Below are 16,171 nucleotides of genomic sequence, written 5' to 3' on the forward strand. Positions count from 1 at the left end.
GGTGTTTTACTGGAGTTTAATGACATCTGACTTAATATCCATAACCAGGGTCAGCCTCTCACCACAAAGCTGTGTGGATAGAGGGGAAAACGCGGTTGAGACTCCTCAGAGAGAAAGTGTTCATGGAACTGCGACAGCTGTCCGGGCTGGTGAGGGTGCGGCCTTGGGGAACAGACAGTATTCAGGAGGCGGGGTGGGGGGAGGGTGCTTCAGGGAAGGGATGAGCTTAGAAACGGGCCCAGGTGATGAGGGACCAGCAGAGGAGCCTGTGGGGTCCTGCCTGCATCAGCGGGAGTGGGGGTGGCAGCAACTCAGACCAAGGGGCAGCTATCCAGCCCCTTGGAGCCTTGGGTCCGGATCTAGTGGCAAAACCCCTAGGGCCCAACGAGTGAACACACACGGTGCCTGTGCCACCGGGAGCTCTGCACTTGCCACCACAGGAGCCCACGTCGCAGCCCCACTTGCTGAGTACTTGCCTGCTGGTCCCCACAGGCCCCTGAAGGACACCCCGCCGAGCCTCTCTGAGATGTGCTGGGGGACACCCAGTCATGGTGCTCGAAAGCCTGAGAATGGAGGAGCGCCCAGGGCGGTCCCCTCTGAAGGCTTAGCCCAGCGTGGAGTCTCGCCTGTGCCCCTTCTCTGAAGCCCCAGGAGCCCCGGGGCTCTTCATCAGGGTTCTGATTTGGATGCTGCTCACCCTTCCCGTGCCGAGTGCTCTAAAATCGCCAGGGCCAGCATTCTTCCCGCTGGAGCATCCTTCAGCCGGTCACTTAATCAGAGGGATCAGTCACTAACCCTAACTCTAAGCCTAAGCTGACCCGTCTGGGCATGCCTTCCTCCCAGCGGCCCCGAGGTTCCTCTGCAGGTAGCAAGCCAGCTGCCCGGGAGAGAGCCGAGTAGGCTCCCCACGTCGACTGGAGTAAACAGTTTGTCCAGAGCAGGGAGCAGACGCGGTCAGGGCACGCTACACCCAAGCGTCAACAGCAAAGCCTCCGGCTGTCACACAGGCTGGAGTTGGGGCCCAGCTGTGTCGGCTGGCGGTGTGGCCCCAAGCAACTCAGCAAATACCTCAGTGTCTGGGTCAACGCAATGGGGGTAAAAGCACTCCCCTCACAGGGTAGAGTGGAGGGTAGATATGGAATAAGCAGGGGTCTGACATCCATTTACTCATTTCAACCTGACACAGGCCTGGCCTGCGGAGAGCGTTCGGCCCTCTGCCGTCCATGTCCTTGTAGCGTTTCTGTGATCGGGGCCCCATCAGGACCCACGAGCAAGGAGGACACCGAAGACCTTTCTGGGAAAGCAAGAGAAACGACCATTTATGGGTCCAGACCCAGTTGGCCACTCATTTCCATGCACCGTGACCCCCCCGCCAACACACACCAAAAGACAGGGACCCCAGAGCAGGAGGGGCCAGCCCAGGGCTGAGGACAGCAAGGCTGCAGGCAGGGGGTCTGAGTGAGGAGGACACCTACCCACACAAAGGGCACGTGCCGTCCCATCACAGGGAGGAAGCTGCCACCCCTGCCAGGCCACGCTGTCACGGAGAAGCAGGACATGGAAGAGAAGCTGGGACTTGCTCCCTGATCCACACCTGGGAGAGAGAGGCCCACTAACCTGCCAGCTCAGGAAAACATCGGGGCTTTTGGCACTGAGCCCCCAGAGCCGTTCCGCTTGGGGAAAGGGCCAGCAGCTGGGGCTCTCTGGACACTCAGTAGGAATGAGGTCATTGTCTCCTACCGTCTGAGAGGCCTCCTGGGGCAGTGACGAGGGCAGGAAGGGACACCCTTTGCCAAGCGCCTACTATGTGCCGGGCATTCCACAGACAGCCTCTGCACCCCCATCTCAGCTCTCCCTCAACAGCACCCCCAGCCAGGCTCCGTCACCTCTCCGCAGATGCGGACACAGAGCGAAGGAACCTTCCCCGGGGATCCCGGCCGCATCTGTACCCCACCCATGCTCTGTCACACGTGCACCTCCAGCACTGAGAGCTGCTCCTGGACAGGCTGGGCACATATCCGTAGAGCTGACCATGACCCAGGAAGGACAGGGTGCCCTGAGGCTCCAGGGAAAGGACCGTCCCCTCTACCTTGGAGGCCTTTGCAGCCAGGGGGGGTACTGCCTGGGGGGGGCGGATGGTGTAAGAAGCCAGCGCCAGGTAGAATGAACAGCAGCCAGGAATTTAGAGGAGACAGCGGATCTGGTATGCAGGACGCTGACTCATAAAGCAGTGAAGCTTGGGTGTTGGCAGAGCCGCTGGCTTCCCTGAGGCCGCCTCAGCCTAATGCACCAGAGGCGTTTTGTTAGGAAGATTACAGACTGAAACGAGAGCATCAAAAATAATTAATCTGTGAGCGGATTTTATTTAAGTGTTGATTCATGGTTGCTCTATAAGCCAACGGCCCGTCAGAACTATAAATTAACGAGATAAAATGTGGCTGGCCCTCCATATCTCTGGCCGGGTATTGACGTTTTAGAACCCACAGATTTTTAATGGTATTGATTGAGGACACCAGGATAAATGGTCTTGGCGCCAAATTCCCATTAGTGACAATGGGCACCGAGTGACTAATTCCCGCAGCACTGCAGTGAGAACGCCCTACGTCGCCTTCTCCTGGCAGGGAGTTCTAATTAGATTGAAATGAAAAAGCCAAATCACCGAGGGCGGAAAGAGGCAGAGCTGGGGAAGAGGGAGATCGGGCTTGGTGACGAGAAAGGACAGACAGCGGACCAGGCCGAGAGCCAGGGAGGCAGCGCACGCCTACCCAGCCCCTGCTAAAGATAGCACCCAGCTCAGCCCAGGTCGGGGTGAAGCCCCCACCCCACCCCACCCCGGCGGCCCCTGGAGGGTCTGACTGCCTGGCAAGGGCCGGCCTCAGCTCCATCTCGTCCACCAGGCCTGGCCTGATGACGGACACACGGAGACCACCGGGACAGGCCCAGCCTCCAGGAGCTCCCACACTAGCCAGGGAGACATGGACATGGAAACCAACAACCCCTTCAGCAGGGGAGGCCCCCTCTAGGGGCTGGAGGGCTTCCCCAAGGGCGAGGTCCAAACCCCTCGTCCCTACCCCCCATCTAACACGCTCACCATTGCAGCCCAGCACCAGGCCCTGTACACAGTACGTGCTCAATAAGTGCTGAGTGAAGGAAAGTGGGCCTTCAACAGGTGAACCAGGTGGTGGGTGCCATTCCCAGCAGAGGGTGTGCATGGAAAAGTCCCCATCACCTCCCAGGCCAGATGGCAACTGCTCTGAGGGTCAGGCCATGCCCTCCCTCTGCCACCCCCAGGCACGCCAGAGCTGGAGGGGGAGGAGGGGCGGGGCCAGACACCTTCCTTCCAGCCACAGCTCTGCCAACAGGGGCCAGGCAGCTGCCTCCCCTCCTCCAGCGCTCCATCAGCCTCGGGCACACCCAACCAGCTGCCAACCAGGAAACCTGCCCAGAGTGCTCCAGCCTCCGCAGCGGCCCCCTACTGCCACCTGCTGTGACAGTCCCTAACTTGTGAGGCAGGAGGACTCTGAAAGTCTAGGAATTTCAGACACTTCTCCCCCTCTCACACACACACACACACACACACACACAAGGGCAGTGTCTGTTTAACTAACATCTGTTGACTGAGAAGACAGAGTATGACAAAGGGCCACTAGGATCCTATCAATGTTATCAAATGAACTCCTATTGCATTAACCAACTGCATCACCAGGGTGTGAAAAGCATCACTTCACCCGCAGGCTGATGGGCGGCGCCCATGGCACTCTGACCCTGCAGTAGGGAGCAGGGCCTGGGAACGTGCACCACGGGCCTGGAACTTCCTAAAGCTCAGGCACCGCTCCTGCACCCCGGGCTCAGCCCCCCAGCTCCCTGCACCCACATTTCTACCACAGTTCATGCTCCTGTGACACCTGGGTCATCACTGTTCCATCCACTGAGAACCCGCTTCCCTCCCACTCAACCACACCCCTGCAGCCTGATTCTCCGTCCCCCTAATCCTGCCTCAGCTCGGGTCCCTCTTCCTCCAGGAAGTCTTCCTTAATCCTCCAGGCTAGAGGTTCTCGTAGCTCCTGAGTCTGCTGCATCACTGAGATTCTCTCAGCACTTCGTGTCTCCCAGCAGCTATGGGCTTCTCCAGGTGGGCCCCAGGTCTTGCTCGCCCGTGTCTCCAATACTGAGCTTGGCTTACTGAGTGCAAGGTCAGGAGCAGGCTCAGAGCCTGGCAGGCCTGCCCGCACCCTGACTCTACTGCTGGCTCATGGCTCGGGGCCAAGGTGTGAATAGAATTCAGGTGGTGCCAGCCTCTAAGGGTGAGAGGGGGCTAAATGAGACCCAGGTGTCAGTCTGTGGCAGAAGGCCCAGCATGTAGTGGGCACTCGGTGACAGTACCTGCTGCTGTCATCACTGACCCAATCAGCAGCAGCATCAAGTGGCATCCAACTCCCTGAGCCCTCGCTCCCTCCTCAGCCCTGCGGGCTCCCAGTGAGACCACGGACAGTCAGGGCAACGTCCACATGGAACTGTGGAATGGGCACAGGCTCCGCAGTGCATAGACGCGACTCAAGTCCCGTGTGACACCCACCACCAAAAGACCCTGGGCAAGCTCCCCACCCCTCCAGCCTCAGTCACTTCACCTGTGAAGTGGGGAAATAATCACGGCAGCAGCCCAGGTGAGGAGTGACATGCTGTGGGCAAAGCCCGTGGCACAGGGCCAGCTGCTGACACAGCCGTCAGTCATGCCTCCACCCTCACTGAGTGTGCGTGGGGCTCAGTCAGAGGATCTAGGAGGCTGCCCTCCACCGCCCAGGAGTCAGGACACTCGAGGGGGAGACACCCCACAGTCACCCCAAACCACCCACTACCTGCCCTCCCTGTGCCTACCTCCGAGCTGCTGGGGAGGAGCTGAGTGGCCCGACTCCGGAGTCACCACCCCTGCTGGCTGGGCCGGGAGAGGCGCAGACCCCAGCACCACCACTGCTGGGCCAGGCAGGCAGGGGCTGCCCAAGGGCTCGAGGGAACCAGGGCCTCCCCTCCTGGCTCTGGCTTTGGCAGTGGTGCCAGCAACAGAGGGACCCAGGAGACGCCCAGGGAGGAGAAGGCAGCAGCCTGGGGGTCGGGGCAGAGGTCTGAGCCCAGCTCCGCACTCCCCGGCTCTGACCTCACCTGGAAACCAGGATGGGAGGCTCGGGCGGTGGCTGGACTAGGCGCTCACGGTGCCCGCTGCGCAGCAGAGCCTGGTGACCGGAGCTCCTTCCACTGACTTCTGTCTCCTTCTCGCCCTGCTTGTCAGCAGTCCCCTGCGGGTTTGCCCCAGCGGCTCCCTCTCGCCCAGCTGCCTGCTCAGTGTGGGCATTAAAGCGGACCTCGCTCGCAGACTCGCCCTGTGAGCTGGACTCGTTCCTTACGGCTTGCTTTCAACGATAATGAATTGACAGGAATTCTAAACTGGTTCCGACCGAAGGACACCGTGATAAAGCTGAATCCATTTCAGGACAAATTACATGTCAGAAGCTGATTAAAAAGCCATCTCTTTATCCAGCCCCACAGCTTGGGGCCAAGACAACCTTGGGGCTCTGTCCTCGGTGGCTGGCACGGCCCCAGCCCAAACCCTCCACAGACAGTCTTGGTCCCAGTCCCAGGGTTTGTCTCCCACGGCCCTGACACCAGCTGCAGACCCACCAGGAAGTTTCCCAAGGGGAAAGCTGGCTCCGTCACCAGAAGGGGTGCCTGAGGTCACCACACAGAGAAACACACCTGTTTCGAGGTCTGTGAGGTGCAGGGCGCAGTCGAAGCCACCGCTGAGGATGCGCTGGCCGCAGGGGGACCACCGGGCAGCCCGCACCGCCTCGCTGTGCAGGGAGTAGGTCTGCAGGCAGCTCCCCGAGTCCACTGCGTTCCACACCTATGGGGCAAACACAGCGCCAGACGTCAGAAGCAGGGCCTGGTCTGCGGGCTCAGCTTGGCCCTGCAGCGGGAGGAGGGTCTTACAGTGGAACCAGATTCCCTTCATGTTGCCATCAAAACAAGACCTAGAGGTTAAATATTTCCTCATACAAATGTAAAAGCTTGGGGCCGTGAGTTGAGGGGGAGCTTTTCCCAAAATATTTTCTGGGGCCCAGGGAGCCCACAGGAAAATGACAGCTACCACATTCCCAGCTCTGCTCTGCGCAGTCTCACCTGCATCTCTGATACCTGTGAGACGGGACTTTCTCAGCCCTGCAGGGGACACTGCACCAGGCCAGGCTACCTTCACAGGTTCAGCTAAGATCCAAAAAGAGCCTGCGACACCTGTGCTTACAACAGGGCAGACGGCAAGTGTCTGCCCAAGGGGAGAGAAGGCGCTGGCCTCGTTCCCACCCTGGCTTTCTGGGGAACAAGGCCCGTGGCAGACAGCCCCAGGTACACTTGTTGATCTCTAAAATGCGTTGTTGAGCCCTCAAGTATAGACCTGTACAGTCCAAGAGCGAGGACCACTCAGTACTGGAGGGCCTGGCTGCAGCTGTCACCAGCTCTCCCAGGAAGCTCCACCCACCACCACACAGCCCAGGGCCTGGCCTCACAGGTCATCCCGGGGCTCAGAGGACTGAACTCGGGAAGCAGGAAGGGCACCTGCAGCTGGCACATGGGCACTGGGGCCAGGTGCCCCCGTGCTGCTGGCCCTCTAGGCCGCCATCTGCTCCTCTGTAAAGCGGGGATAAGAAGTGGGGACCTGGGGAGCAGACAGGGAGCCGCGGTGCTTCTCAGGGCTGCAGGCACGAAGTCCCACCGGCAGGGTTCCCGGACACTTTCTCAGCAACATTGGGGAACCCATGCACCCCCACAAACCTGATCCTCAAGAGAACCTCCCCTTTCACGGTGAGAAAATTCACCCTGAAGCTTCTCAAATGCAGAAGACCAGGGTTCTGAAAGCGTGTTTCCCAGCACGCAAGTGTGTAAGTGTAAGAAGGCAAGAGGTCGAGAGATGCCCTCCCAGGATGCTAAGAGCTCAGTTCCTTCCTTCCTGGGGGTCCAGAGCTGGGGCCTCAACTGACGAACCAAGAATAGCAGCATTTACATTGAGAAACACGGACAGAAATCACAGAGGAACAGCCAGAGCCTTCAAGGTGGAGTGGAATTCAGGGTGGAAGGGCAGTGTAGGGAGCGGCTCTTTTGCATGTTTTTTCAAAACTATGTACAAGTCTGACTTTAACAGAAAAAAAATTAATGAACTAGATCCACAGGGTTAACAAGGCTAAACAGTAAAAAAAATACTGAGCACACAGGTCCTGCTGCTTATACACGGTAAGTTTTAACCACACACAGAACGCCACCTCGTACCCATTGGGATGGCTTCTTTCAAAAAACAAACAAGCAAGTGTTGGAGAGGCTGGAGAATCAGGAACCCTCGTGCCCTGTCGGTGGGAATGCAAGAACGGTCCAGCCACTGTGGGAAACAGCATGGCAGTTCCTCAAAAGATAATCACAGAATTACCATATGAACCAACAATTGCACTTGTGCACACGAAGGAACTGAAACCAGGGTCTCAAAGGGACACACGCTCACCAGTGTTCGTATCACATTACTCACGACAGCCTCGGGTGGACGCAGCCAAGTGTCCACCGACAGATGAACGTATAAACAAGGTGTGGTCCATCCACACGGTAGAATATTACTCAGCCATGAAAAGGAAGGAGGCTCTTCCACAAGCTACACTGTGGATGGACTTTGAGGAGAGTGTGCTGAGTGAAATACACTAGTCCCAAGAGGCAAATAATGTATCATTCCACTTACACGAGGTCCTGAGTAGTGAAAATCGTAGAGCTGGACTGTAGGCTGGTGGTTGCCGGCGGGCAGACAGAGGAGGGTGGGGAGTTGGTTGTTTCACGGAGACAGTTTCAGTTTTGCAGGATGCAAGCGTTTTGGAGACGGATGGTGGGGACGGTTATACAATAACATGGGTGTACTTAAGGCCACGGAATCGTACACTTAAACATGGTTAGGGTGGTAAGTTCTATCTTGTGTGTCTTCCAACAGTTTTAAAAGCGCACATGAAGCAGGATGCTATCATGTCTGTGCATCTGCAGTGAGACTGGGAGTGGAGGGAGAGGGGCAGGGTCGGGGCCGGGAGCTACGAACACTACGCTCTTTCCTCTAGAGAGAGGCAGAGTTGGGGGGGGGGGGGCAAATCTGCTCTGAAGCAAACATGCCCTGATGCTGTCATCTATTAGGCCCATTCACTTACACATTCATTCAGCAAAGGCTTCCTGAGCACCTGTATCAGCCAGGCATCGTTCAGCAGTAAACAAGACAAAACCTCTGCCTCCAAAGAATTTACATTCTAGTGGGGTAGACAGGCCTGAACAGGATGAACCAGCAGGATCCATGTAGTACTTGAGGTGGTGGTAACACCTGGCATCCAAAACGTAGGCGGGGGGAAAGGGGAAGGGCCTCTCGGAGAGGGCGACGGGGAAGGGAGCGACACAGAAACTGGGGGGAGGGCCCTCCAGGCGGGACCAGGCCCAGTCTGGCTGCGGAGAGGGAGAGAGGGAGGGGCGGGGGAGACGTGAGGAGCTTCTGTGAGAACCCAGCGGGCAGAGGATGGCTTGGGCCAGTTGGAGGCAGTGGAGAAGTGGCCTTGCTTGGAAGGTAGAACCAACAAGGTCTCCTCGGCTTGGAGGTGGGGAAGAAGGGCAAGAGAAAGGTCCGGCCAAGTCCTCGGTCCTGGCCCGAGCACCCGGAGGAGAGGGAGGAGGGGGTGGCAGGGGTGCGCCCGATGCAGGAGTGGCAAGTTTGGGGAGGACCAGGAGCTCGGTTTTGAACGACAGAGAGCCGGCAGCTGGATACGAGTGTGAGGTCCGGGGGGAGGCTGAGCTTTGGGGGTCACTGTCACTGGCGGTGTTTCAGTCCCGCACTGGAATGAACGTAGAGGGAGCAGAGAGGAGGCCCGGGGCTCCCAGGTAGGGGCGCAAGGAGGCTGAGGAGGGACCAGAGCAGAGCGTGGGGAGCAGAGGCCAGCGAGGGGGAGGGCGCGCAGCAGAGGCGCCCCCTGGGAGCCGAGGAGAGCCCCGGTCCAAGGCTGCTGACCCCATCAGCCGGGACCTGGGGCCCAACCCTGGGCTTCACCACCTGAGTGGTGGGTGCGCAGGTGTCGGCTACATTACTCCCCACACTTTTGATTTTGTTTAAAATACTTCGTAATTCATAACGTTGATGAAGAGGAAGCGGGAGGAAGACAAGGGGAGAAAGGAAGGGAGAGAGAACGGGGTGAAGGAAGAAGGAAGGGGGGCTGGGAGGGGGGAGGAGGCATCACGGTCATGGGAGGAGAAGAGGGAAGAGAGAAGAGAGAAGAGAGAAGAGAGGAGAGAGAGGGGGGAGAAGAAAGAAGAGAGGGGAGAGAGGAGAGAGGGGGGAGAAGATGCAGCTGCAGCACCAGAACCTACAGCAGCAAACGGGAAAGCCTGGGGCTTGGCTGGGGGCGTCCGGAGTCGGCGGTGGAAACACGGTTACATGTTTAGAGAAACCCACCCGTCTGTCATCGCCCGATAACTCCCCTCTGAAGTGAAAGGCCCGCTCGGCCCTCCTGGTTGATTCACGCACAGCGAGGGCGCCGGAATCAGCGCAGACCAGCCAGCCCTCCTCCCAGCTACCCGGGCGGAGGCGCGAAGAGTCCTTGCTAATCGCCCGCCCTAATTGAATTTAATGTTTACTGTCAGGTTTTAAAGATTAATTCCCAAACACCACAGCAGCCTGACATGTGTGCCTTTTTCCAATTAGGTAATTAGAGATCCCAATCTGCCTCGGCAGGATTAAGGAGCCCCGTCTCCCGTCGGATGCTTTGAGGTGACGTGACGTGTTAACCAGACAGCCTGTGTCCAACCGAAGTCAGCCTTGGGGAGACCGTGGCAGGCAGAATGCAGTGCTCGCCCGTCCCCCATTCACTGCCGTCTGCGCACCCTGATTACTGAGACTCGCCCCCCAGAAGTTCTCAGGGTCTCCTAAGACCTATTTTTAGCCACAGGTTTGGCCACAGGTCACACACGTCCTGCCTACCGGCCTGCCTCTTTGATTCTGAAAACAAATGCAACCTCCTTATAAAACAGTCAAATTATACAGACGTGCAAAAGCCAAAATGCCATGAGAATTAACTATGGGGTGGTTGTTTCTCTGATTACATTGGAAACAGGTCTGCTCTGCAAAAAAAAAAAAAAAAAAAAAAAGGTCAAAAAATAGGAACATTAAGAAGTAAATAAGATTCATCATTAATCTCACGTCTTGGAGACAATGGCTGTCAGCTTTCTGGGTGAATCTCTGCCTCCCATTTGGCCCCACGGTACCTGCCTCGGGGAACCTCCTAGCTCAGCCCTGGTTCCTGGCCTCCTCTCCACCCCGGACATCCTAGGGACCACTGTGAGACTCACACAGCTCAGCACCAGCCTGTGCAGCCAGTGCCCAGCCTCCACGAGGCCATCGGTCTGCAAAAGCTTTGGAACCTTCAGGGGGGCGGGACAGGTGTGTGTCTGAGGGCTGGAATTGCACTGAATCTACACACCAATCTGGGGAGATGTCTTAACACTATTGAGTCTTCTGATGCCTGAACAGGATATATCTGTCCTTTTATTTAGGTATTCTTTCATTTCTCTAAGCAATGGTTTGCCGGTTTTTTAATGAAAAAAAAATTTCATACCTTTTTGTCTAATTTATCCCTAATTATTTCATATTTGGATGATATTGTAAATGGTATTTTTAATTTTAGTTTCTTTGTTTCTAGTATGTAGAAATAAAATTAATTTTTGTATATTGACCTTGAATTCTGAAACCGTGCTAAATGAACTTAGTTCAAGAAGTTGTCTTGTCGATTCAATAGAATTTTCTACATAGACAATCGTGTTGTCTGCGAATAAAGACAGTTTTGCTTCCTCTTTTTCAATCCAGGTACCTTTTGTTTCTTTCTCCTGCCTTATTGCACTGGCTAGCATCGCTAGTGCAATGCTGAGTAAACAAGGTGAGAGTGGACACCCCTGCCTTGTTCCTGATCATGTAAGGAAAAGTCAGTCTCTAACACAATGAAGTGTGATGCTAGAGCCAATGTTTTCAGAATGCCCCTTCTAGGTTCGAGAAAATTCTCTTCTATTTCTAGTTTGCTGAAAGTTTTTATCAGGAATGGATGCTGGGTATTATCAAAAGCTCTTTCTGTATCTCTTGAGAAAAGTATATGGTTCTTTTATAGTTCACTAATATGCTGAACTACATTGGTCGATTTTTGTTTGTTTGTTTGGTTAATCCTAACTCAAGGATATTTTTTCCATTGCTTTTTTTAGAGAATGTAGAAGGGAGGTGAGGAGAGAGAGAGAGAGAGAGAGAAACATCGATGTGAAAGATACATCAATTGGTTGCCTCCCACACACACCCGAACCAGGGCCAGGGATGGAACCTGCAACCCAGGTACATGGCCTTGACCGGGAATTGAACCCGTGACCCTTCTGTCTGTGCGCTGATGCTCTAACCACTGAGCCAAACCAGCCAGGGAAGTTGATTTTGAAATTTTAAGCAAACCTCGCATTCCTGGGACAGATCCTACTTGGTTATAATATAATGTAAGAATGAATAAGTGTATATCACTCACTCAATCCATAGATTGAGAAGGAAGAATCTGTTCCAGACCCTTGTAGATGCTGTCTTCATGCTCACGTGATGTCCTCCCTGTATGCCTGTCTGTCTCCAAATCTCCCCTTTTTGTAAAGACACCAGTCATACTGGACTAAGGCCCATCCTAACAACTTCATTGTAACTTGATTATCTCTATAAAGACTCTCTGTCCAAATAAAGACACAGTCTGAGGCACTGGGGGTTAGGACTTCAAAGCATAAGTTTTAAAAAAGACACAATTCAATCCACAAGAAATTGGTACTATTTCTTCCTTAAATGTTTGGTAAAAGTCACTAGTTGGAAGATGATTTGACTTTGAGTGGTAGACACACAGTGCAATATACAGATCATGTATCATAGAATTATACACTTGAAACCTATGTGATCCTATCAACCAATGTCACCCCAGTAAATTTAATTTTTTTAAACAGTCATTAGTGAAGTCATTTGGGCCTAGAGTTTTCTTTGTAGGAAGATTTTTAACTATGAATTCAATTAATAAATACAGAGCTTTGGGGGTTATCTATTTCTTGGTGAGTGAGCTTTTATTGTTTGGGTCTTTTGGGTATTTGTCCATGTCATCAGAGGCGTAGAATTCACTGGCATCAAGTTCATCATCACATTACCTTAGAAACCTTTTACTATCTTTAGACAGTACCACTCTCATTCTTAATATTGGTAATTTGCATCTTTTGTCCCTGATGAGTGGCTAAAGGTTTATCACTGTTACTGATCTCAGAGAACCAGCTTCTGGTTCCACTGATTTCTCCTACTGTGTGTTGTTTTCTATTTCAATTATTTCTGCTCTTATCTTTAGCTCCATTCTTTTGCTTACTTTGGATTGAGTTTGCTCTTCTTTTTTCGTCTTACAGCAGAAACTGAGGGAAGTGATTTGGAATTTTCTTTATTAATATAGGCACTTGGTGCTATCAATTACCACCTGAGAACTGCTCTAGCCGTGTTCTGTGACTTTTCACACGTGGTATTCTCATTTGCACTCAGTTAAAAATGTTTTCTTATATCCCTACCAGTTTCCTCCTTGACCTGAGGGTTATTTAGGAGTGTGTTGTTTAGTTTCCAAATATTTGGGAATTTCCCAGATATCTGTTATTTATTTCTAACTTAATCCTCTCACCATTAAAGAACAGACTTTGAATGATTCCGATACTTTTAAGTTTGCTGAGACGTGTTTTACGGCCTAGAATCTGACACACTTGCTTAAGAACGAGTCTGCGGCTGCTGTTCCACGGAACGTTCTGTAAATGCCAATTAGTCCACGGTGGATGATAGTGTTGTCCAAGCCGTCGATGTCTTTACTGATTTTCTGTCTACTTGATCTATTGATTATTGAGAAAAGGGTGTTAAAACCTCCAACTATAATTGTGAATTTGATTATTTCTCCATTCGGGTCTATCAGTTTTGCTTCATGTATTTTAAAGCTCTTTTATTGGATGTATAAATATTTATGCACCTAATGTTTATGCACCTAATGTTATGCCCATTGCTAAACTGACCCTTTATCATTACGAGATGACTCTCTTCATCGCTGCTAATAGTCTCTGCTCCGAAATCTAATTACTATTAGTTTGGCGTATTTTTTTCCTTCCTTTTACATTTAACCTTTTGTGTCTTTATATTTAAAGTGAGTTTCCTGTAGGCATTATATAATTGGGTCTTGCCTTGTTATAACCCAACCGAACACTCTTTGTCTTTTAAATGGGTGTTTAGACCATTTCATCTATTACTGATATGGTTTAGGTTTAAATTTGCTATTTGTTTTCCATTTATTTCATTTGTTCGTTTTTCCTATTTTTTTCACCTTCTTTTGGATTAAGCATATTTTGTTATTTCGTTTTATCTCCCATTGTTGGGTTACTAATCACAAATCTTTGTTTTATTACTCATTGCTTTAAGCTTATAAACACAACAAAACACACTATTTTTACTTTAAACAATCAATCATCGTTGAACATGATTTTTAATAAGAGCCACAAGTACTTGCATTTACCCACATATTTATCATTTCCAGTGCTCATCACTTCCCCGTGGGGACGCAGATTTCTATCAGCATCATTTTCTTTCTTCCTCAAGAACTTAATGTTTCCCGCAGTGCGGGTTTGCTGGTGACGAATCACTTTAGCTTTTAAACATCTGAGAAAGTATTCTTTTTAAAAGACATTTTGCTGGGTATTAAATTTTAGGTTGACAGTGGCTTTTCTTTCAGTACTTTAAGTATGTTTTCCCACTGTCTTCTGGCATTATTTCCAATAAAAAGTCTGCTGTTGCCCGGCTGGTGTTGCTCAGCAGTGGAGCACTGACCCATGAACCAAGAGGTCACTGGTTGGATTCCCAGTCAGGGCACATGCCTGGGTTGCAGACTTGAACCCCAGTGGGGGGCGTGTTCTATCTCTCTCAAATCAATTTTTTTTTTAAATAAAAAGTCTGCTGTCATTCTTATCTTTGTTCCTTTGTATGTAACTTGTCCTTTTTTACCCCTCTGGCTGCTTTTAAGATTTTTCTCTTTATCATTGGTCATAAGAAAATCCATTATGATGTACCTTGGTGCTTGGGGTTCACTGAGGTTCTTGGATCTGTGGGTTTCTAATTTCCTCATATTTGGGAAACTTTCAGCCATTATTTCTTTAAATACTTTTCTATGTTCACTTCCTTCGAGTATTCCAATTTCATGTATATTGGGTGAACTTAAAGTTGTGCCACAGCTCACCCATGCTCTGCTCATTTTTCCCCAAGCTTTCTACTCTCTCTATGGCATTTTAGATACTTTCTATAACTACATCTTCAAATTTGCTAAATTTTCTTTTATAGTTTCTGATGTTATTAATCTCATCTAGTATATTTTTATCTCAGATACTTTTCATCTCCAGGGTCTAACTTATCTCTCTCTTCTATCTTCTGTGTCTCTCCTTAACATACTCATGCTTTCCCCTTCCTTTTTGCATATATGGAGCATATTTGTAACAGCTGGTTTAATGTTCTTACTTACTAATCGTATCACCTGTGCTTTTTCTGGGTCTCTTCCTATTGACTGATTTTCCTTCTCATCATGTTTCGGATGTTTCTGCTTCTTTGCATGCCTTGTAATCTGTCTGGATGCCAGGTTCAGTGAATTTGACTTCAGCAGACGTTTTATATTTTTGCATGCCTATACGCTTGAGGTTTGCTCTGGGGCACAGTGTAATTACTTGGAAGCAGTTTGCTCCTGGCCAGGACAGTTCTAAGCTTGGATAGGCAGGACCAGAGCAGCATGCAGTTCGGGGCTGTTTTACCACTACTGAGGCAATCTTGTGAATCACGAGGATTTCCCACTCTGCCTGGTGGGAATAAACTCTCCCTAACCCTGTGGGCTCCAGGGATATTGTTCACCACGCTCCTTTGAGGGGGTCTTTCCCCGCCTCACAGAGCTTCCTCCCCACATATGTGCTGATCAGGATTCCACTAGAGTCTTTGAGGGGACCTTCTACAGGTCTCTGGAGCTTCTCTCTGTGCAGCTCTCCCCACACCCTGCCCCTGGTAGGAATGTTTAGAAGGGTGACAAGATTGGCCCGGCCAGTGTGGCTCAGCAGTTGAGCGTCAACCTATGAACCAGGAGGCCACGGTTTGATTCCCAGTCAGCGCACATGCCTGGGGTGTGGGCTCGGTCCCCAGCAGCGCCGTGCAGGGGGCAGCTGATCGATGACACTCTCTCTTCATTGATGTTTCTCTCTCTCTCTCCCTCCCCTTCCTCTCTCTGAAATCAATAAAAACATATTGAAAACAGAAGAAGAAGGACAGGCCTGGAGCATTTGTCCTGTGGGTGTCACAGAGAGGACAAGGAGGCCAGGGTTGATCTGCAAACTGATGTCATGTACTGCGGCATAAACAAGGAGCCAGGAACAGATCTGAGACTAATCCACCTACAGTTCTCCCCCCGCCCCCTCGCCCCCAGCTTCAGGAACATGTGTGGAGAGCCTGGGAAGAGTGTGGGGTTCCTAAAATACACGGTACAGGGGCTTCAGCCCATCTCACTTGAATCTGTGAGGGCGGGCACCTCGCTGACGCCTCTGTACAAGGGGCTCCCATCTGTAGGAAGGATGACACCTAAAGTAGTGTCTTCACTTTATACCATCCTCCTAAGTGCTTCCTGAGACGTTTTCTACACCAGGTGACGCAGGGTCCCGCGAAGTAAAGGTTGAGCAGAAACTCAATCAGAATCTGTAAGTACACGAGCATTCATTACACAGACTTCCAAGAAATTACTCTCTCCACTCAATAAGGTCAGAATAGAGGGAAGGAACTTTAAATGTCAAGAGAAGATGCGAAAGGGCAGAGAAGAGTTTTCTTAGAATAAAAAGCATTAAGGGCGAGATGCAGCACCAAGGTTGCTGAAGAAAGCGTGGGGGGCTGGAGGCCATCAGGCCCACCCTCGGGGCAGAGTGGGGATGACCCCCGGCAGCTTGAAGGGGGCCCCTGTAGGTGGTGAGGCCGGTCCCAAGGTGAGGCATGGGGGCTCCAGGAGAAGGCAGGGCTTCTTCTGAAAGCATCACAGGCGTG

At 51.9% G+C, this 16,171-nt stretch overlaps 1 protein-coding gene across 1 annotated transcript in view; it reads right to left on the reverse strand.

Annotated features, from left to right (window-relative positions):
• WDR25 (WD repeat domain 25) overlaps nt 1-16,171 on the reverse strand; it is a 117,507-nt gene that overhangs the window by 43,078 nt on the left and 58,258 nt on the right. The window contains exon 2 of the mRNA XM_087818228.1: nt 5,749-5,896. Coding sequence (XP_087674354.1) covers nt 5,749-5,896 — 148 coding nt within the window. The remainder of the gene's footprint in view (nt 1-5,748; nt 5,897-16,171) is intronic.

This window comes from Miniopterus natalensis, chromosome 1, assembly GCF_054644295.1.
Source record: "Miniopterus natalensis isolate mMinNat1 chromosome 1, mMinNat1.hap1, whole genome shotgun sequence".
Classification (NCBI taxonomy): Eukaryota; Metazoa; Chordata; class Mammalia; order Chiroptera; family Miniopteridae; genus Miniopterus; species Miniopterus natalensis.